At 41.3% G+C, this 22,339-nt stretch overlaps 1 protein-coding gene across 5 annotated transcripts in view; it reads right to left on the bottom strand.

Moving 5' to 3' along the window:
- LOC134534121 (nucleolar protein dao-5-like) overlaps window positions 1-22,339 on the bottom strand; it is a 357,536-nt gene that overhangs the window by 35,208 nt on the left and 299,989 nt on the right. For all 5 annotated transcript variants that reach the window (XM_063372196.1, XM_063372199.1, XM_063372200.1 and 2 more), the window contains exon 7: window positions 11,565-11,598. In XM_063372196.1, the coding sequence (XP_063228266.1) occupies window positions 11,565-11,598 (34 nt within the window). The remainder of the gene's footprint in view (window positions 1-11,564; window positions 11,599-22,339) is intronic.

The following is a 22,339-nucleotide window of genomic DNA, read 5'->3' as shown; positions in this document are numbered from 1 at the left end:
AGCAGTCTCCATCCAGCATGTAACTACCGGTAGTAAACTAATCAATAGCAGACCACCTAATATTTATTATATCAACGATCTCCGAAGACATATCTTGCAGTTTGTCGTGGGGGAAAAAAAAAAGCTGCAAGCTGCGGCTGTTAATATAAAAATCCAAGATGGCGGGCATGTTCCCTCTTAAAAAACTTTATCACAGTAACACAGTAAGTTTTTTTTTACTACATCCGCATTTGGACCAGAGGATGTCTTGCACGCAGCAGTGGGCTACAGAGCCATTGGTAAACCAGTAACAGGAAGACGAATCAAGGGCAATCCATCGAACACCTGTTGCAAAGTCTCCGGCCATTGGAAAAACTATATCGCCTCAAGTATATTGGAACTTCCCAAACCTCCCAAGACTTGCTGGAAAACTGCGGATTCACAGTCCTGCAGAATAAACCTCACAATCTTATGAACGCTTAGACCGATACCACCAGTTCATTGGCTGCTGATGTTTTGGGAGTGTATCACTGTGCTGCGCAGGCCCACCTGCTCAGCTAATTATTCAATAAATTTCCCAACTTGCCAATGGTAAATTCTCCAAGATTGAATTCAATTCAAAAATTTGCACGCACAGTTTTACAGTTAAACCAAAGCTTCTTAGCTACATAGCATAAAAATTATTCCCTAATAACCTAAGCTGGACTCGCAATAATCCGCACATCCATCAAATTCTTATTTATTTATTTTAATGCTACCAGCAGACCAAAATTATTAAATACTGGTGAAAATGTATCTTGTATAGATATATTATATAGACGATCATGAAAGTTAAGCACTTAATAAATAATTAAATACGATTTTATTTTTTCGCGGATATTATTTCAGGTGTTAAATATACCTATGTTCAAATGTACGTTAATAACATTCAATGTAAGCAGCTTAACAAATAAATATACTTAAAAACCTTGTAAGACAGTAAAGGTCGCCGGCAACAAGAATGTATCTTGCTAACATTTTAGAGGTTATTTCGTCGAAAGTAAAAGCTTGGTAAGGTTTTGACGGACGGATAACACGGTTGATTGTAGTTCAACTTGACCCTTAAGCTACACAACTGGGGCATTCCGCAGCCTGGACACTCGGCCCTTGGGTCCGCTATGGCGATGACGACAGCCCAGTTGTAGCAGTAATGGCTGCAAGGGGTTGCCTTTATGCAATAATTCTAAGACAGGTCACCTCGAGCAACAAATGGTGGCTCGCCAAGCAACACTACGTGGGAACAAGCCTTAACACGCTGATATTATAATCGGTCTTTCTCGATTAAAAATTAATGCTCTAGGCAGAGAACGAAAGGCCTTGCTAGAGCAAGAACTGTTTGTATGTAACCTGCTTGCCCCGAATTGGTTAAGTTACATGCAAGTCATCTCTAACACGCCAATTCATCCAACCAGTTGTTAGGTATATTCTAAGTTGATGTTTAAAATCAACACAAGCTTAGCGACTCGTGCAATCGCGACACTATTTTGAGATACAAAATAAATAAATACTACACTGTGGCGCCACAATCACTACCGCGCACAAGATACGATACAGTCGGTCCACCCCTCGCTCTGGGATGATTGCCCTTTGCGGATTCGATCCCCAATTTCTAATGATTAATGACCTTGATACTGATACATAAAATAACATTCAAAAAACGTACAATTTATACTGTCGGGATGCAGTTGCAAATTTCCTGTTAGCTAGAGTCGTCATATTTAGCGCGCGATACAGCGAAAAGGTCTATAGTACCGAACTTTCGGGACCACCTTCCTGTTTATTATAGATTTCAATATAGTTAAATTTAATATGTAAAACAATGGTATTTAAAACATGTTATAATTTTTTTCTACGGAAAGATAAATACAGATGAGCGTTGGTCTTGAAAAAAATATATAGAGAAATGTAACTGTGAATTGTTACCCGCTATAAAACAGGAAACCCGAGAGTAACGAACTATGAACGCAGGCAGTGCAGTAAGGAAAGCCTAAGATGTACATCAAGTTCTGTCCCTGCCCGAACACGCCCGAATATTCACCTTCGGCCAACCTCGGGTTTATTTATATATATTTATATTTCTCTGTTTACTTTAATGTAGCTATACTAACCTAACTAACCGTCCACAGTGTTTTAAAGTGTTTTAATGTAGCTAACCTAACCGACCACTTTTAATATTAGAATTAATTTTTCCTGCGTAAAAATAAAACAAATCCCGAGGTCGGCCGAAGGTGAATATTCGGGCGTGTTCGGGCAGGGACAGAACGTGATGAACATCTTAGGTTTCCCGCGCAGTAATGCCACCTGGCGGGTGAGGTCGACAGAAGGCGAGTATACCAAGTCACACGAGGGGTGGTCGGCTGCCCCAACGCGCGACGGAGCGCAGGCGAGGACAGGACCTCTGGAGTCGCCGACCCCCGCCCTCACGGCACGCGGCAGTGCGAGAGCCGAGGACGTGCTGGAGGGGGAGAGGGAGGGAGAGACCACGGAGCGATAACGACCATTAGCGTCGCCGCACATCCTGCTTCTTTCCCTTCGCGCGAGCTTCCCGTGGCCGGCGCTAGGCAGCGCGACCAGCCGTTCCTCGGGCACGAGCCCGTTGTTGCCTCGAAACCGTGGTGGCGGTGCCCGCTTCCCAACAGCTGTTCTCCACAAGGCGCCAAAGTTTTACCAGTTTAAGAGGTCACTCCAGTGTTTCAGGGGCACTACGCAACCCGCGTTAACCTCATAAGATTCAATGCTATTTTCATTTTGCTTATAACTTATTAACTAATATAGATTTCGAAATGATGCTTGCTTGATATGTAAGACAACGATGCTCTTATCAAAGCCCCTTTCTTCAAAAACGTGCATAAATTATGGTTCAAACCTAGACAATAAACTTATGCATATTAGTAAAGATTAGTATAAAACCATAATTTATGCACGTTTTTGAAGAAAGGGGCTTTGATAAGAGCATCGTTGTCTTACATATCAAGAAAGCTTCATTTCGAAATCTATATTAGTTAATAAGTTATAAGCAAAATGAAAATAGCATTGAATCTTATGAGATTAACGCGGGTTGTGTAGTGTCCCTGAAACACTGGAGTGGCCTCTTAACTGCTCCTGAGAAAAAACGATCGCTTCAAAGAGCGATTAATACGGATACGGAAATTTCGCGCAATCATTTAATCGCAAATTAGAATGCAAAACCTTTCACAATCTCGCTCTGTGTTCATGATTGGACGGCAGTTGTTTTGTACACGCCCCTCTACGACCCGTGAGCCAACGATGCCCAGCTAGGAGAGATGTAGGCGAATCAGGTAGTGCCAATCAACAAGGATGAAAAAAAAAATGTTCTCGCTACGAAACCAGCCAATGGGAAAGTAAACATGGGTTGAGCACAACTATGACTTTTAATTCTACCCTGAGGCCAGACGAATCCGCGAAAATTTTCGGGTCTCTAGCGATTAAATACATCACCATGTCTCTAATGCATTTCCTCGTGTGTGTCAAAGAAGAGAAAGAAAAAAGGGGAAAGGGGAGATTATACCGAATTCCAGTTTGTCTGTACACTTTCAGTGTGTTGCTAAATACTTTCTACCAGGCAAAAAAAAAAAGTGAAATATGAGCCTAGGCATCCGCGAGTTTGATCAGGTTTAATACAGGCCGGGTTTAAGTTTTTGTTTTCTTGCTTTTTTTTTTTGGCACGAATCAGTGTTAAGAAGTCGATCCCAAAATATTCGAAACAGCCGAGATGCAGCACATTTACTTCGTAAGTATAAAGAAAAGAGTAGTGTAGAGATGAATGCGTTTTCATTGGTAGCAGATGTCTAGAGGGGGGAGCGGAGAGTATCAGCAGTCGTATTGAAGAACTCTGCTATTCACGTAGTGAGTAAAATTATTTATTTTAATTTCTTTATCATGCTAGGACTCATTATCAAAAAAAAAATGTCACTGCAAAATACGAGATAGATTTGCATTACGGGGACCATATGTGAAACAGTCATGATTAAAAAATGATTTTGAGGCAAGTTAATGAAATATAAATAACCATTAATAACATTCCAGGTTTACGCCTATGCATAATTTCAATGCATATGAATTTGTTTTCTGTTTGACTTTTATCATTGAACATTTAGTAAGCATTCAAGATTGTTTTCTAATATTTTACATTTTTTATCGCCAAGCTTATCTTAATTAGGTTTTATTGTTTATTTTTAACATGTAATAGTAGAACATCTTTTAATGACGTTATGTGTAAAAAAAAAAAAAAAAAAGGCGTGTAGCCTTGAATACGATAAATAAACATTCTTTTCCCCCACAAGGATACTGAATGCTAAAACGCTAAATGAGAACTATCCTGTCTGTTTTGAGTGGCGGAGTCTGGATGGGGGTTACATTTGCATCCACCCAGCAGTCGGGGGCAGTCGGGGGCAGTCGGGGGCAGTCGGGGGCAGATGGGCACAGGGATGTGTCCGGACAGAACCGGAGCGCACATTTCCGAATGTCCGGCACACGCGGATTGCTACATCGACGACATTTCGATCGCGCGGATTGTTTCCGGCGCTTCGTGCTAGCAACCAGAGTCGCGAGCATCAGTGTAGGTGGCGAGGGACAACAAACACAACCAGAAAAAAAAAAGGGCTAAATCAAAGTGAATCGCAAAAATTAATAGATAACACAAAAGAGAACAAATACCATGTCTTATCAGAAAGATATAATATTGAAGTAAAGTTAATGACAAAAAAATTAAGCCTACGAATTATTACATGGTTCAAAGCTGTACAAAATGTGTGCACAGATATATGTAGATAAGTTCGATTTAAAAAAAAAACTGCTGAATACTTCTGAGTAACTTCTCATTACAAACCGCAGTTAAATACTTTTATTTAGTCTTTACAACATTCTATCAGTTTAGTTTGCAACGTATATTTTTTTTAAAGCGTAAGCATGCAAGTGCGCAAATATATAGAACTGTGCTATAAAGCAAACATGTCATCTTATCTAGAGCCTCACTCCCGATCGTTACATTTTTTTGTTATTCTCTGATGTCATGCCTCAAATTATCCTACCAGCTGTAAAGACGTTTCACTTTCCCTTCAACCTCGATGATCTTCAACCGCGAACACGAGAAAGCTCGGCAACTAGAACCACAATAACGCGAACGCCAGCACATCGAATCTGAAGTTGAGCTCCCAAAAACCGTGACGTACGTTAGTTTCAAAGTTCAGGGAGTTTATCTCTTCTGTGCTCGGATGTTGATGTTCCCGCTGCCTCGCATTTGTCATTCCGGGCAAAGCGCCTCCCTAAACATTTCGCGTTCCTGAGATAACGCAGTTCGAGGAAGTGCAGCCGTTATTTTCCAGCGGCGACGAGTGAATGCAAATATCTCGCAATTGGCTCCTATAGTGCATTCCAGGCGATCTCAACACTTTTAGATCCTCGCCGATTGTTTCATTTTACCCGAGAGGAGGTAATGAAACATATTTTTTCCCCAATGTTCTCCGAACACACTTAAAACAGGCCACGGTTAGACTGATAGGAATGAGTGTTGTGAAGTTGATCCTAAAGCATGGGCGTCGCAAGGATATATTTTTTGGGAGGGACTGCAATTGATTTAGTTGTTGAGGAATATCCATCCCCTGGGAAAAAAGCGGGGGCCCGGGGGTTCTCCCCCGGGAAAATTTGAGGTTTGAAGGTGCAAAAAAGTGGTTTTTAGGCATTTTTCTTTCCAAAATATTCTAATTATAGTTGGTTGCAATATATAATTTATTTTTTATAAAAAATATTTTCAGAGAACAAATTTGTAAAAACACAGTGCTCACATTACCACGATTGGACTAAATGCACCATGCGCAACATAGGTTATAGCACAGAAATCATATTAATAATATAACTACGAAACTAAATATATTATTGGAGGGGACGAAATTGAAGACTTTTATTATTGGGGGGGGGGGGGGGGGACGTGTCCCCCCCCGTCCCCTCCGGTTGCGACGCCCATGCGCTAAAGTATCGTGCTCAGGTTAGCTAGAATGCACACTCAACTTACTGCAGCAATGAAGAGAGAGAGCCACCCCTCGCACCATCCTGTTGCGTGGTCAAACAATTTCATCATCATCCCCAAGCCTCTTCATCATAACGAGTCGATTACGGCCGTTGTCTCGATCTCTCTCGTGCACTTCGAGGCACTTTCCGAACGAACCGGGAAGTCCGCCCTAAGCTGCGAGTACTACCGTCAACACGCTAACTGTGCGTGAAGAAATAACTACTACCTGCCGCACAAACACTCCATTTGTACCAAGTGTTATCTAATAAGCTTCCAGAACTCTGAAACATGTACCCTACAACTAAGTATTTTTTCTCAGTCTTTTTTGTACTGTTTCATTACGTATACGCAGTCAAAAATCAAAGGCCCAGAAATGATTGTTTTATATCTCTGAAAACTAAAATGGATACCAAACAGTGTGCGAGAAAGTGCATAGTAAATTTATTCGCTCCTTCTCCTCTCCCTGGAATTTTGACAGCGAGAGATATTGTTACGGAAGAGAGAGAGAGAGAGAGAGACAGCAATAGCATTGAATATATATATTCAATGGTAATAGAGAGAGATACAGAGAGGAATCTCTCAGCGGATGTATTGGAACACGGGCGATCATATTACGAGGCACCGAAACGTCTCTAGCGCAATTTTTTTTTTGACTGATGACCTTGCAGGTGTCGGCTGGAAATTGTATATGCTCGAAATAAACATCGCACAAACTTATTTTAACTTATGTTAACCAAACATTCTCACTGGTGTTTCGGGAATTTTGAATTAGTTTTTCTGTGAAGCTTTAAAAAAAATTGGCCGTAATATACTACGTTAAGTACGATGCAAAAGCTAATTTTCCACAGTAAAAACGTTAATTGCTGATTGGTCTACATTATCACCAGAGGAGACAACATAAAAGTTAACTAATGAATATCCACTGCAAATACACATATCTTCGCTGGGTCACCTCTTGAAGGTGAAGCTCCATCATTTTTTAATCGACTCAAGAAATGTCCTGTAACAGTAGCATACAATTCAAGGCTGAAGCTGCGATATCCAAGCCGATAAACTTCTCATCGAGGAGTTTTATGACAACTATAAAAATACACTAACTTACACAAATGAGTTTTTAATACGCCAATACTAAAATTACAAAGGTCTCTTTTACAACCGTATTTCGCAAGGAGAGAGGTTTCATTTAATTCTGCATTTAACATCCAAGGCTATGAAATTCCAACGAGTTGTTAATGACGCATTGAAACGAAAACTGTATGAACATTTATGCAATTTTTTTTATACCAAGAGCGTGTTGAAAAAATTGCCCTAAAGTGAACGCAATGCAGCTTTACGGTTGTTGTACAATCACAAGTTAACAAAAAAAAAAAAGATTACATTCACCCAATCCTAGCCTACTAAAAATCGCGGGCCGCATATTTGGTTATTTAAAGCACATTCAATTAGTGACGTCACTGCCAGACACGAAGAGCTGAACGACCACACTTGAGGGAGAGGGGGGGGGGGTGGCGATTGGTAAAAGGACCAAAAAGGGGGGGGGGGGAAGGGGGGTTGACGAGTGACCACAGACACACGGACCGACTGACAGCGCACTGCTGACTGATTAGCCAGTAACCGGATTACAGCAGCTGCTGGTAATACCACACTCAAAGCGCGCAGGGGGGAAAAATAAATGGAACAGTTGGGTAATTGACACTCGGCCATCGAACGTATCGCTACAGAGCTGTAACATGCAAATCAAAACTCTCAACGCCATCAGCACGTAGTATAGTTCAAAATATATAAATCAATTAATTTTATCTGTTTACCTACTGCAACATACAAGCGGCCAGTAATGTAACACAATGAAATAAATATTTTGGTTGAATACTAATTTATATATATATATATATATATATATATATATATTAAGTTTGTTAACAATCTTATCTTACGTAAGAAGGTTTATTGCGGGATGGCTTACAAACTAACACTAAAAAGAACCTATAGTTCCGGAGTTAGAAGCCTTATAAGCTGACCCAAAGACCACCAAAGCCATCAAAGGTCTTAAATTCAAAATTCTACGGCTATGTATGTTCTGCGATCCGGCACCAGTAGAGCGGCTTGCGTTCCGATATTTTCGGGTGCATTCCGACCGTTGGACCTTGGCCGCCAGACCGCATAATCGCGCCGCCGGCGTATCGAGTTCATTGTTACTGTCGGTTATCATTTCAGAATAGTTTCTAGCAGAGTACTTTCACATTTTCATACTTGGCATATGGACGTTTGGTAATTCGGCATGGGCATGGCCGTGGTCCCAAACGGGCCGAATTAAAGACCTTTCACTGTACTAAATGTTTCACAAAACGAAATGGTTAACTAACAAACTGTACTCGTGATGAAATGTAAACAAGCGTCATACTCGCGACAATTTCCCTCGGTTTTGTTCCGCCCAATGATCAACTAGTGATTCCTCAGCGCGGCCACAACTATTCTGACGGAAAAGTGAACTCAAAGACGGCCGGATGCCATCAGAAGAAGCAGCATTTCAGGAACAAAAAAAAATCTTCTCCTTCGTATACTCGGTGACTCGGCCAGCCTTGAATTTTAACGAGCGTATTCAAAGAGGCGTGCAGTCTTGCCTCGACGAAAAATATCATTTTGCTGTGTATGTATTTGAATAAAATGAAATCCCAGCACAGAAGACTATTATGCTACCGCAACTATGTGAGAACAAACGACTGGTATTTTCGGAGAGAAGCCAGTCATGCATGCTATTATTTCAAACTATTTTCTTCCGGAGCTTAAAAAAAAAAAAAACTAATTCCAACTCAAATTATATTTAAAAAAAGTCATGAAATCAAGGGGGTGTGTAGTATCACCCCACTTTGCCAAAGACAACAGAAAAACCAAACGAGCAATAACTTCTCTTGCAGACAACCTTCAATTACACGAGGGAAAATTGCTGGCTTATAATTACTGCATTGCAGTCTAATAAGCATTTACATTGTTTCGCAAAAATAAAGTTCCCTAGCCATAGTCAATAATAAAATAAGTGTGTCCACACAATCTGTAATACATGTTCCTCTCACAAAAATTTCCAATCTCCTAGACTAATTTTTGCAATTTTCAAAAAGAAATAAATAATACCTACCATCCACCATCCCCATATCTCGCCTAGTTAAAAACATAACACATTGCATATACCATTTTATAATGTGTATGACTATGCACTATAACATCTAAAAAAAAAAAAAGCTTTTCAAGTCTGGGTCCCCCCCCCCCCCCCCCCCCCTCAAATTACTATCACTGAGGAATTCCCATGACTTTCCCAGGATTTCACGTGAATTCCCTGACTTTCCGGAACGAGGTCATCCTGAAAAAAGTAACTTCGCAGAACATTAACAAAGCGTGACGCTATGCACCAGTGTGAGCAATCATGCACGTGTGGAAATGCACGGAAGTGGTGCCAAGTTCGCCACACGCTACGACGCTGGGAAACAGCGCCGCGCGTCTGGCCATCTTCACCTTGCGCCACAAAGAAGGTCGTGTTGTGGTGACGACGGCCGTGTGAACGGGGGAAAAAAACCAGAGGGAACCAGACAAAAAAAAAAGAAGAAACGGAAAACAGCCCGGGGAACACAAACCTACAGCGAGATACAAAACGCAATGAACAGGAAGACGAAGGGGAGGGGAAAGAGATGGGATAAAGGAAAGACGCGTTTGGCACATTTCAAGATTTGACGAGGCAGCGACGTCACAACAGACTGGCCTTGCCCCTAGCGCCTCCTGTCGGGAGATGAATGGAAGCCTGTCCTGTCACACACGGCCGCCGCGAGCTAGGCGCTGATCCAAACACGCAGTGGCGACGGGCCTGAAGCTGGCTACACTCGCCAGCCTTTCTGTGCCGCAAGTGCTTAGGTCGTTCAGCTATACGAGCATTGTATTTCGTGTCATGTAGCTAATTATGTCGCTATCTGCTGTTTATAAAAATGCAAATATTCATAATTAAATTTTTTGTCGTGGTTACTCACTTTCACAGCTTGGTAACATAAAAAAAAAATTCCTTTTGAATCTCGAGATATAAAAATATGCAATTTACGAGAGAGAACAAAAATATGCAAGGGAAATCGAACCTTAACATTGCCGTCTGGTTTACAGTCTGAGTATTCTGTAAAAAAAAAAAAAAAAATTGTTGCATAACGAAATCAGCCAGTGCCACAGGTAGTGAAGGCAATTTACGCCGCATGACGACCTGTTACTAACAGCCGTGGTTTGTGCAAGGTTCATTCGCCTTCGCTGGATGGCCGCGTCGTGTCAAATTGTCATGGCTCATCACATGCAACACGTCGCCGTAACACCCGCGCGCATTCTAGCGGCAGCTCTCATTACCGCCCCGGGCGTCACATGTCCTCAGGTCTCGAGAACAGATCGCTTTACGGCCCCGCCCACCCGGGCACACACGCGGCGCGCAGAGCTTCGGGAACTAATCAAGATATCCGAGTGGGGTCTGTTTACCAAAAGCATTTAAGAATTCGCCGAGGGCCGATAAGCAGTTTTGTTTCCGGACTAAGTTTTTAGAATATATTTTTAGAAGAGCTAAAATGGCTAAAAAAAGGCATGTTTAGAGAATAATTTTCAGGCATAAAACAACCGGTACAGATTCTTGAAAGCACGCTTGAAAGCACTTGAAGGGACTTGCACTACACCTTTATCTTTATTTCTCCGCCATGTAATGTCACGGTCACCGCTCAAGTTTCACAGTTGCCCTATGCACGAGGAGCCTTGCGCTTAGGGGCGACACCGCACTAGAAACACCAGCGAGCGTCGCCCTCATCATCCCGCCTCACTAACACAGACACACCTCTGACCAGGCGGGCCCCTTGAGGCATTCACGTTTCATTACTGATAATACGGCTGAGCGGTCCTTCACTCTGCCTTCCAGCTTCACACTTACTAAACGCAACTAACAAAAGCCACAGTTTGTTCTAATGTACACATTTTCGAGAAAGTTGCTGCCAATGAAAGGATAATTTTTCACGTAGGTAATAAATACAATCTATAAATACAACATGCATTTCTTACTTGAATTTTTTTTCTGTATACTTCATTTTATAATACTCCCTCCTCCCCCCCCCCCCAACATATTAGGAACTGCAGGTGTTCAGTGTTCGATTAAACAGACGGTAATTCAATAAAATTAATCAATTATTGTTTACAAATAATGAAATTTTTTTAAAAGAATTATTATTATTTACTTTAGTACAGGCTTTTAAACAATAGAACCAAGACTCAATACTGATCTATCTGAGGAAAAATAATAATGCAAAATTTAAACATTTGAGGATTTTTTTCTAAAACATATCACAGCTTTATATTTACGAAACGTGCATGGCAGATAGCATTAAAAAATTGATACGCACTTTCTAACAAGCAAAAATTAAGTTTGATAGCTGCAATCAACACAACGAAACGACGGCACGCAATTTAAACTGTCAATGTCACAAACATTATTAAATAAAAGTAAAACTTTACTTACTTCCGCTGAGGAGGTGGACCCAAAGACGTGCGCTCTGAAAATAAAATAAAATATCAGTGAGTACATCGTTAGTGGTAAATACCACACAGCACATCTGGCAACACTGTAGATGAAGTAGGTACCCAACTTGCAAAATTGCCATAGCTCTAAGGAGAGGTCCGATTAAAATTTAAATAATTACGTACAATAGATTACTTTAAAACATAATACATGGTGGCCACTCACAGTCACCAAAAATATTCCCTGATTTCCCTGATAAAAAATTCAAAATTTCCCTGATATTTACAATTACAAAAAAACATACCTTTGATGAAATAATATAATATTATAGAAAGAGATTACTCACGTTTTAGCACCCTGCTGTATTTTCTTCATTATATACATACGGAAGTTCGTTAAATAACATAACACATTTTAAATATGTCACTTTAAATTATAGCATCCCTTTCAATGACCTGCAGTCTGTGTTTTGTTTTATGTCTCTTCACAAATAACAAATAAAAATTAATTGAATACACGCTAGCATATCTTGTTACAAATTGCAGCAATTTCAAATGCACACTACAGTTTTCATTTATGATAATGATAAATGATTATGATAATGATAAAGCAAACAAGAAAATTGTCAATAAACCAAAATGTTTTCTCCTCAATACATGTATCACAGGAGCATCCTGTTGGAGAAATAAATTTACTTGGTTGAAAACAGGAAGTGAACTGCTAAGAAAATAACAGTAAAGTTTCGTAAGTGGGTCCTTCATTAGAGATTTTACATTTTCATACTGTGAAGTTGAAGGCTCTTTCTTTTCAGGATCACTACAAAATAATAGCTTTAGTGCCTGCCATTGTTTCAGCACTGTCAACTAAATCTAGGAGAGAGAGCCAACGTGTGCTAACATATTTCAAGATTTTGTGTGACTTTGCCCCACATACCTCTTGATACATTTTCAGATGATTCTGGCGTTTTGAACTTTTTTCCAAGTAATAGAAAATATTAACCAAAAATGTCTCAATGCTAATTGTTAGCTATGCACTGGCTTTTTTTAGCAGTTAGATAAATGAGGTGACATGAGCAGCCTTGCACAACAATAGCGGGATGTTTTTCTTTAACAAATGCCACCACACCTTTTTTTGTGCCAATCATAGTATTGGCATTGTCACATGCAAACGCTACACAATTTTTTCCAAGAAATTCCAAAACGATCAAATTCCTTATTCAGCACAGAGAAAATACCATATCATGTGTTGTCTGTACTCTCAATAAGGGATAACAGTGCCGTGCAAATTTTACCTTGTGTTTGATTTCAAAATGAAACAACTAATGGACAAATCTTCACTGCATTACAATCAGTACTCCCATCGGTAGCTAAAGCAAATGGTCCACTTACTAAAGAATCAACAATTTCACTTTTAGTTTCACCAGCCATATACTCCACTAAGGCATATGTTTTTGTTCTCGCACAGCAGTATTTCTGTGTAATTTTTTAGTCCGGAAACATAGCACTATACAAATTACCCGAATGATCGGCTACTGCTATCGGTAAATTGTGTTCTACCAGAAAACTTGTAAACAATAACTCTGCGTTTGTTACTTTCGTTTTTTCAGATGTAGCGAAAAACGACGATATAGATTTATTGCTCGTCACTGCTTTAAAATGTTCTGCATGTTTCTTTGATTCAATATGCCGTCTACAGTCATCCCTTCCACCATGTGCAATCGAAAAGTCACACGTGCATACATTACAAAACGCGTGGCGTTCCGAAACATTTAAAAATGACAAGCATGGCCATTCTTTTGAATAGTTTGGTCAAAAGTTCTGAAGAATAACGTTCTCTTTTTTTTTGCCCCAGATACACATTGTTCTGTCACACGCTTCATTTCTACAACCGGTACTGAAGAACACAACAATATCGAACAACATAAAATGGTTTCACGTCTGTAGACACGACTAAAACATATTGATGAAAAAAAATGGCTTTCAAGAAAGTAATTAAAACAACACAGGTTAGCCAAAGTACCGTACAAAAATTATCGTGATGTAAGTAGCTAACAAACAATAAGTCCGAGAATATGTACTAGTTGTATCGTACAACGGACGCAATACCATACCATTTATATTACAAAACACAAGAATAAATCTACTTATTTCGACAGTACATGCGCACATTTATTAGTTCCGTTATCTGCGCAATCACGTGATGTATTCGAACTGCGTTCACGAAACACGCACATCAGAAACGGAATTTTCTCCGTTACCATGCAGCACAAAGCCTCGTTTCCGTAATAAACCAGCGATGTTCCGTAATTCCGCAATTCGGTGTTAAATCCGTAATCATTACGGAAAATCCGTAATGGTTGGCAGTAAGAAATATATGAAAGTCACACGACCGATACATGAGTGAGCTGACGAAAGATTGAAAATTCCAAATTGGAGGAGGTCAGTCTGTTTTGGAAGCGTTGGGAATTAGTGTCATGTCCAAAAATGGCAAGGTAAAGTTCCCTCTAAAAGGCTGGATTTGTCGGAAAGGAAATTTGGTAAGGTCTCTTAAGATAACCTGATCCAAAGACCCTCAATCTTTATGTAAGGGTTTTGTTTGCCAAAAACACATACACAAGAGAAAATAATTTACTAAAAAATAGGAAATTATTTCCAGGAAATATACATGACACAAAAATTCCCGGTTATTAAAAAAATTCCCTGACATTTCCCTGATAATTCCCGATCAACGTGATTTCCCTGATAAATCCCGGTTCTCCCGGTTTTCCCGGTGAGTGGCCACCCTGTAATATGTATACTTATATATAGAGACCTGAAAAATTCGCGGGTTCATTTCATGTTATGCTAAAATACAAATAATTATACCTTAGTGCTGCTTCTGCCATTGGTTCACTGTTAATCTGGAGGACTGAGGGCCAGTTAGAGACCCTCACTCATAGAAGTGTCGAATCACAGGGCACCCAGTCGAGACGACTCACAAGTCAGCAGCCAATGAACAGTTGGCATTTGCCCGAGTGTGTAGAGGATATTGGAATATATCCTGGAGGTTATTGAACCCGCGAATTTTTCAGGTCTCTACTTATATACAAATATTAAGTTATTTTCATAATTCCTAACAGACTGCAATCACAAGCCAAATCGATAAATTTAACATTTTTACTGGACAATTGGGTACGAAATAATCGTATCAATGCACTCACAAGGATACCGTAAACAAATTATTATTAGGAATGGATTAATAATCAGAGATAACGTCTGGTCGCCTCGGAGTCCTTCGAGACGATGAATGAATCGGCGGGGGAAACGGGCTCACCGGCTCAAGGCAACGTCCACCACGTTTCCCGCCGGCCGATAATCACCCGGATCGCCTCGTTGGGAGGGTAGACTTGCACTCGGCTGCCCATGTCCAGCGACACAGCCATTCGACCGGCGCCAGCCTTTCCCAATATCCCAGGAACACCACAACAGCGACAGCAATTATTGCCCTCGCATTCGTGTGCGTTTGAAATGGAAAAAAAAGAAGGGGGGGGGGGGCGAAGAAAGAGAAGTAACATTTCGCCCTCGCACCCACTTCATCCAAACCTCACTCCATAACCATAATTCAAGTAAAAGAAAAAAAAAGTTTAAGCACAGAGCACGAAAAGATAACTTAACGCAAATTTAAAAAAAAATATATCATTTTGATATAATCTATTAATTATCAGCAATTTTTATTTGTGTTCTTGGAAAAGCTGACTTTTGCAAGGTTAAAATACTTTACCCATGCGCGGGTAAATCTTTATATGTCGTGCTAGTACGTGTTAGAGAGAGCGAGAAAAAAAAAAACAGATTAAATAAACATTACTTAATGTTTTAAAATGTATTTTCCTCGATATCCTGGGCAAAGTGCGGTCGACCCAGCTGCTGGTGACAGAGAGAGAGACACTCCTCGCGGCGGGCGCCGGCACTACAAAGCGTGCCTCGACGCTCATTACCCGGGACCGCGCGGCCCGGCTCGTCGACGGTGACTAACTAGGCAGCTTTAATCAAAGACCGCGAGATGAGCGCGGCTCAGGGGGTCGGCCTTCCGTGGATGTCCACAGGGTACACCCAGGCGGTGGTCCGACATCTTATTACCCCCCCCCCCCCCTCCCTTCCCCACCTACTCCTAACGGGCAGACGAAGGCCAAGCGGCGAAACTTCAGTGCAAGCAGCCCAAAACCAGAGAGAAAATTTGTTTCATTACATACGCATCTTACTGAAATTACCGCCAAAAAAAAAAATCATTCTTTACTTAATGGCTTCTATCTGCAATTAGTTTAAGTGCATATTGAGCGCCACATACCTGCGAGCCTGGGCTATAAGAGAAATATTTTTTTTTCACCGCTGCCAAAAGCTTTTCTGTTTAGCTTGTAGATGGCGTGGCAAATATCAAAGGCTTGCTTTCCCTCTCCCCCCCCCCCCCCCCCCCCGCGTACGACCCTAAATCAATATTATGGAATACCAGTTGAGTCGATTCATACCCGAAGTTCCCAATGATCTTCGCTCGGCGTTCAAAAAACACAATGATGCAAACAGCAAACTTGATCAAACCACGACTGAACCAGTTTATGGAAATAGATCACGCTGTAAAGAGGAGGGGGGGGGGGGGGGGGAAAGGCCTCGCCATCTTGCAATTTCAAATATTTTGATACCGCTTGGAATAAAGCCTCCGAGCTAAAAAAAATTTTTTTTTGGGTCGTTGGCTACTTTTTGAAGTCAACACTTGTCACGATCGCTCTAGTCGCCAGCGTGAAAATGTGTGTCATTTCCTCGCGGTGTTTACATAAGCGCCTGTTAGTACACATGCGGTTGCAACAAGGTTTAGTAGAAGGTCTGTGGAGGAATGATTTATGCACCGACACGTCAAAAAAAAAATCGGGATGAACGATGGCAAACAGATGGGGGGGGGGGGGGGGGGGGGGGGAAGTCCAAGATGGTAGAGGCTGGCGCAGCACCGCGCTGCAATGTGACGGCAAAGTCAAGTAGCTGCTCTCTAAGACACGCAGGTGCGAACACTCTCCGCAAATACCCCGTGACACACGGCAATGCGGCGCTCTCTGCCCCCATGATGCAACACGCGGACAGACACTACCGCCTCAATGCCTCTTGTTGCGACATCATCCGTCAAGGACTCGGCCGTCTCCAGCTACCTGGGGCGACAAGTTCATGATGGGTTCACCTAGTTATTCACGGGAAGCCTAACATGTACATCACGTTCTGTCCCTGCCCGAACACGCCCGAACATTCACCTTCGGCCAACCTCGGGTTTATTTATATATATTTATATTTCTCTGTTTATTTTCATGTAGCTATACTAACCTAACTAACCGTCCATAGTGTTTTAAAGTGTTTTAATGTAGCTAACCTAACCGACCACTTTTAATATTTGAATTCATTTTTCCTGCGCAAAAATAAAACAAATCCCGAGGTTGGCCGAAGGTGAATATTCGGGCATGTTCGGGCAGGGACAGAAATTGATGTACATCTTTAGGCTTCTCGTTATTCACGGTCTTTGCACGTGCGCCATTGCTATTTACACTGAATTGAGAAACCTCAATAACGGACCAAAAAAAGATGGAAACGCAGCGACACCAAGCTAAAAATCAGCCGATGTGAGAATTTATACGACGATCAGTCTGTTTTTGTTTGTCTGATGATGGGAATAGATCGCAATTCTCGAAACGTCGCCAACCGTTGTGTTACGTACCCTACTATGTTCACCAGTACGTTTCTGCGTCGTCCAAGGTCGATTTTTTTGTTTCTATTTCCTCTTATTGTTGCAATTGTCTCGTATGAATATTTACATCGCCTGATTTTAGCTTGTTTTCTGTGTATTTGCGTATTATTAATCTTTTTTTTTGTTCATAATTGGGGTTTATCTATGACATGCTTTGTAAATAGCAATGGCGTATGTCCAAAAATCTTTTTTTTATCAATTTTCCCCATCGCGAGAATCATTCAAAGAACGTATTATAGTAGTGCGATACCTTTCAAATTGGTTTTTGTTATCATTTTGCGCATATCTGCTACCAGTGAAAAGTCGGGCAAACATCCATAATTAAAATATGTGCCTAGTTGCGTGACGGTCCCTTACCAAAAGTTAATTATCGTGTCTACACAGCTGGGTAGTGAGCACAGCACTCACTGTCTAGTCAGATTTTCAAAATATTTAACCGTTAAGATAAAGAATAAAGAAATTCAACATGGTATTAAAGACAAGCCAAAAATAGCATTAAATGCTAATCACAGCGTTCCGTACTCCAAATTATTATAAAGGTTTGCTTTTAACTAGCCGAAAATTGATTATGCATATATTTTTAATTTGCATGTTTAAATAAATATAAGAATACCAAAATTTTAACTGCCCGTTTACCTGTTTCAAATTGTCAAGTTGTACGTTTTATGTCTAAAAGTACATTCCTGTTCTACGTTAAGAACTCTTTGAACCAAATAATTCCACACAAAAAAAATGTAATGTAACAAATTTGATACACAAAAAAAAAAGAGGAGTGTTATGATATAGGGAACATACGTGTTGTTGAGAACGGGGGAGCTTGATAAACGATGCGGGAGTAACATAACGGAACAGAAACTGAAAGAGGAGGATTGTAAAGAGAAAATGACTGGAAATGAAGGAACGGAACGTGGAATGACGACGACCTGCAGGAGAGCTGGAAGCAGACTACACCGCGCCGTGACAAGAGGCCGGGTGCAGAGAGGAAGAGAGGAAGAGAGAGAGAGAGAGAGAGAGGAAAGAGGGACAGACCGCCATCTCGCCGCCGCCGTCAGCAAGCAGGTCACGTGCGCGCCTCGGGGCGCGTGCGAGCGAGAAGGAACAAGGCAGAAGGGCAGGAGACCAGGGAGAAGCAGAATGAAGAGGACGAGGGAAGCGAACCAACTCCTTTCTCCCTCGACGTCCGCGGGACTCGGCACTTCCCCGACCGCTCAACAGCGGTCCGTGTATATACACAAAACTTGCAGCAGCAGGCTAGATACGATCACGTATAAATATTTTTTACCTGTCAATTTCAAAATCATTCTTTCCGAATATTTCGTGGCGTATCGCCCGTCTAAATAATTCCACAGTAATTTTGAAGCTACAGCAGGCGCACGATATCTTGGAAGTCTGGCGACAGTTGAACAAGGACGACGAATACCTACTAGTCGGGCTAAGAATTTCCTTCATAGCAGACAAGAAACTTGTAGATCAAAAGGTCATTCGAGGGTGGATTCGTGGTTGGCCAAGTACGGAGCGGAATACGAATGTCTCCACAGGGACCAGCAGTCGCGACCTTCGCCCTGGCACACGCGGCAAGGCGGTAGCCGCCGTCAACAAGTAGCGCAGGTCAACAAGTAGCGCAGGCACCTCGCCGACCAGGGCGCCGCGCGCACACGCACCAACGAACCACGGATAAAAACATTCAGAGCACTCGCAAGATGCCAATATTTATATTTATTTATCGTCTTTATTGGTGGCGAAGTTAAGGCGATACTCCTTTCCTTACACTTAACCACATAAAATAGGATTTTCTACATTAACATTGCATATCAATAAAAAGAAAACAAACAAAACAAAAACATTAAATGATGATTAAGTATTGCCTATGATCCAAAACAAATTTTAATACTAACTAAATGTTCAAAGATAAACAGAAGAAAAAACTAATTCATGTGTAACTGGGAACTAAGCAATGGCACGTTCCTCGAATGTAATTAATAGTTAAAGGTCATTCGTTGCCAAAATAAGATAATATGAGAGAGCATTGCATTAACACCAGTCACTCACACATTCACACAGCAGGCGAGCGACGGAAGTGACCGTGCTGACGTGGCGTACAAAAAAAAATGCTTCTTTCATCTGTGTTTAAAAGGCACAGTTCGTTCCAGAGCCTACTCATCGTGGCTACACAAGATCCCAAACGAACACATGAATCAACTGACAGTCGACGTCACTACTGACGAGAGGTTAAGTAGATACCCCGTTTCTTTTTTTTTTAAACAGCTAGATTTTTTGATTGCCTTACTAAAACAATCGGTCAGTGAAAGCGAATAAATGTATTCGCAAGTTTTCTGCAAAACCCTCGTCGATGACGGGAATCCCGACGGTTCAACAGTCGGCGATATGGTTCACGAGCCCGCCAACAGAGGGCCCGGGAACACGTGATGCCGCGGCGACGCAGAAGGGCGAGCCCGGGGAAAGGAGAAGCAGAGGGGGGGGGGGGGACACAAAGGCAAGTTGCGAGAAACAGCGTCCCTTCCAGGGTGCACAATAAAGACACGCAGGCGGAGGGGAGGGAGGAAAAAAAAAAACTCCGGGCCTTTTGTCGATGGAGCGCAACCAATTTCGGTCAAAATACACGGCCCAGGTGTGCGACCGCGGGTCCCACGGGCTACACGGGTACAACTCGAGCTGTTTGAACTAACTGCCATGGAACTGCGACGTGGCGGTGTTGAAAAACACGTGTTCACAGCCAACTACTCGCCGAATTCGCAATGACTTTCCAAAACAAAAAAAGTTCACAATTTGTAATATGCTTCCTCTCATAACATTTTATTACAAAGCTCATATAATACAAGTCACACAGTTACACCCAGCACTACGAGCCCGCTCACTGCCTTGCCCGCACAGGTGACTGAGCACTCGATGCGCGTGCAAGTGTAGCCCTTGACGGGATAGTATCCTAAATTATCTTGCTTCTAATATGTCATGCTTTTTTGCATATTATTCAAAGTACATTAATTTTATAATCTTCCTTATTCAATGTTATATGAACGTAAAGGCAAATTTTTATGTCAAGTCCTAGAATGTACTGAAAGCATGATATCATGTGGTGTACTGTTTTTAACTACTGATTCCCGTCAGCCCACCACCGTAGGCCATTAATTTATGCTTCGTCGAAAATTTTGGGTCACTGGACAGTTACAAGATATCATCTCACTGCGGTATAAAGTCACGCAATTGTTCTGAATAATGATCACATGCATGACACAACAAATCTAATTTACATCTGCGACCAAACAACTGCAAAAGATCCATCCGGATAGATGTACAGGAACAGCCTTTTGAACAATAGTGATGGCAAGAAAATGACATAACCAACATGGCTTGCCAGACACAAGCCAGTGAAATAATATTTACCCGACATCGGGATAGTAAGGACCACGTGGAGAGCATTGACAGAATTAAAGGGCTTGGCGTGAACGGGAGTACCTCGAGAAACTCCAATCGGTGCCAGGCAACGTCCTCCACATTTCCCCGCTCGCGATAAATCCGGGTTTGATCACGTCTTGTTGAGAGCCGAGCGATTCAGTGATTCGACTACTAGACTACCGCGACCCCAACACATAAAAAAAAAATTGGTTGTCTGTAAAGTCGGTTTACGGACAATAGTTTAACGTGACAACGTCATAACAAAACATTGATGAAATGATTGCATACTTTTATGAATAAAATTGAATCATTTTTATTGAATTATCACTATTTTGTATGGATACAAATGAGTGAAATGAAATCTACAATTCAATAGATAAATTTACTTTTATTTGCACTCATTAATTCCAATTACTTTAACGAAGAGATTATTTTAACTATAACGTTTATACATGTTTGCTATTTAACTTCTTCCAATCTGTGTTTTTCTGTTAAGGATAGGACGACGATAGGAAAAGTAGGAAACGAATGGGAGTGTTTCAAGTTTAATGTGCCTCGAAAAAGTCAAACCGATTGTTGCTCCAATCGAGTAGAAGAGAGATAGATGCGGCGCAAGCGTACAATGAGCGTAACGGGACAATGTGCGCAACGGGACACTTTTTCGTGCGTGCAGCCGGCGTTCATTGATTTATAAGACGTCACGTCAAAAAAAAAATCACCATTAAGTAACCTTAACCAGAGTCCGAGCAGCAGGTGTTCTGTTATAATAATTTAAGTGGCACTTTCATAACAAATTTTAACACGCCGCGCTCTAGGGGATTAAAAATCTCTCGTGTGCCTTCCCCTTTCCATTCATTTCCCCCGAGAGCTCCGCATGCACGTTACAGCCGAGTCTAAGCCTTCCCTTGGGGTTGGTCATCCCCCCCTCCCTTCACCCAAACGCTTTCTAGTCAAGTTATAATGCGACTCACCCTTCCACAACCATCTAGTAGTGGTTAAGACTAGCTTAGCTGCTTCAGCTCTCAATTAATAAAAAAGTGCTTTCCCCAGTTCCTATCGCTGACAATGAATGATAACTGCTGCTTGCTCTTGCTACATCCGCTTCCTTCTAGTCGCGCAGTATGTTACCTAATGGGCTCGTGTAATGGAGAACCTTTTTGCAGTACCGTAACATGTGAAATTTTTAAAAGAATTCTTCACACGCCAATCAACTACGCGATAGTAGTACATTCGTCAGAGTCAAAAGATCATGCGAGGGCAAATATGTATATAATTTCTGATTAATCATTGAAAGAGAGGTAATGAAGTTCTCCCCAACCCCCCACCCCCATAACACACACACTCAATAGAAAAAATTATACACGTTTGTCCTATAATCGATTGTTCATCATCTCCATCGCTATAGTCATAATATATGTCCTAAAATTATCAAATGACTTCAACACCCTGTAAAATAAAAAACTGAAAATATTAGATTACGTACATAGTACCAAAATTGTTTTTTTTTCCTCGTACTGAAACTCTTAGAAATGAAATTTCTCAACCAAAGCTGATCATTAAAAATTACCAAACTACGAAATATACACCACCAGTCACAGACTTCA

This window comes from Bacillus rossius, chromosome 7 (genome assembly GCF_032445375.1).
Source record: "Bacillus rossius redtenbacheri isolate Brsri chromosome 7, Brsri_v3, whole genome shotgun sequence".
Lineage (NCBI taxonomy): Eukaryota > Metazoa > Arthropoda > Insecta > Phasmatodea > Bacillidae > Bacillus > Bacillus rossius.
Note: the sequence above shows the minus strand (reverse complement) of the source record. Positions and strands in the feature narration are given on the sequence as shown.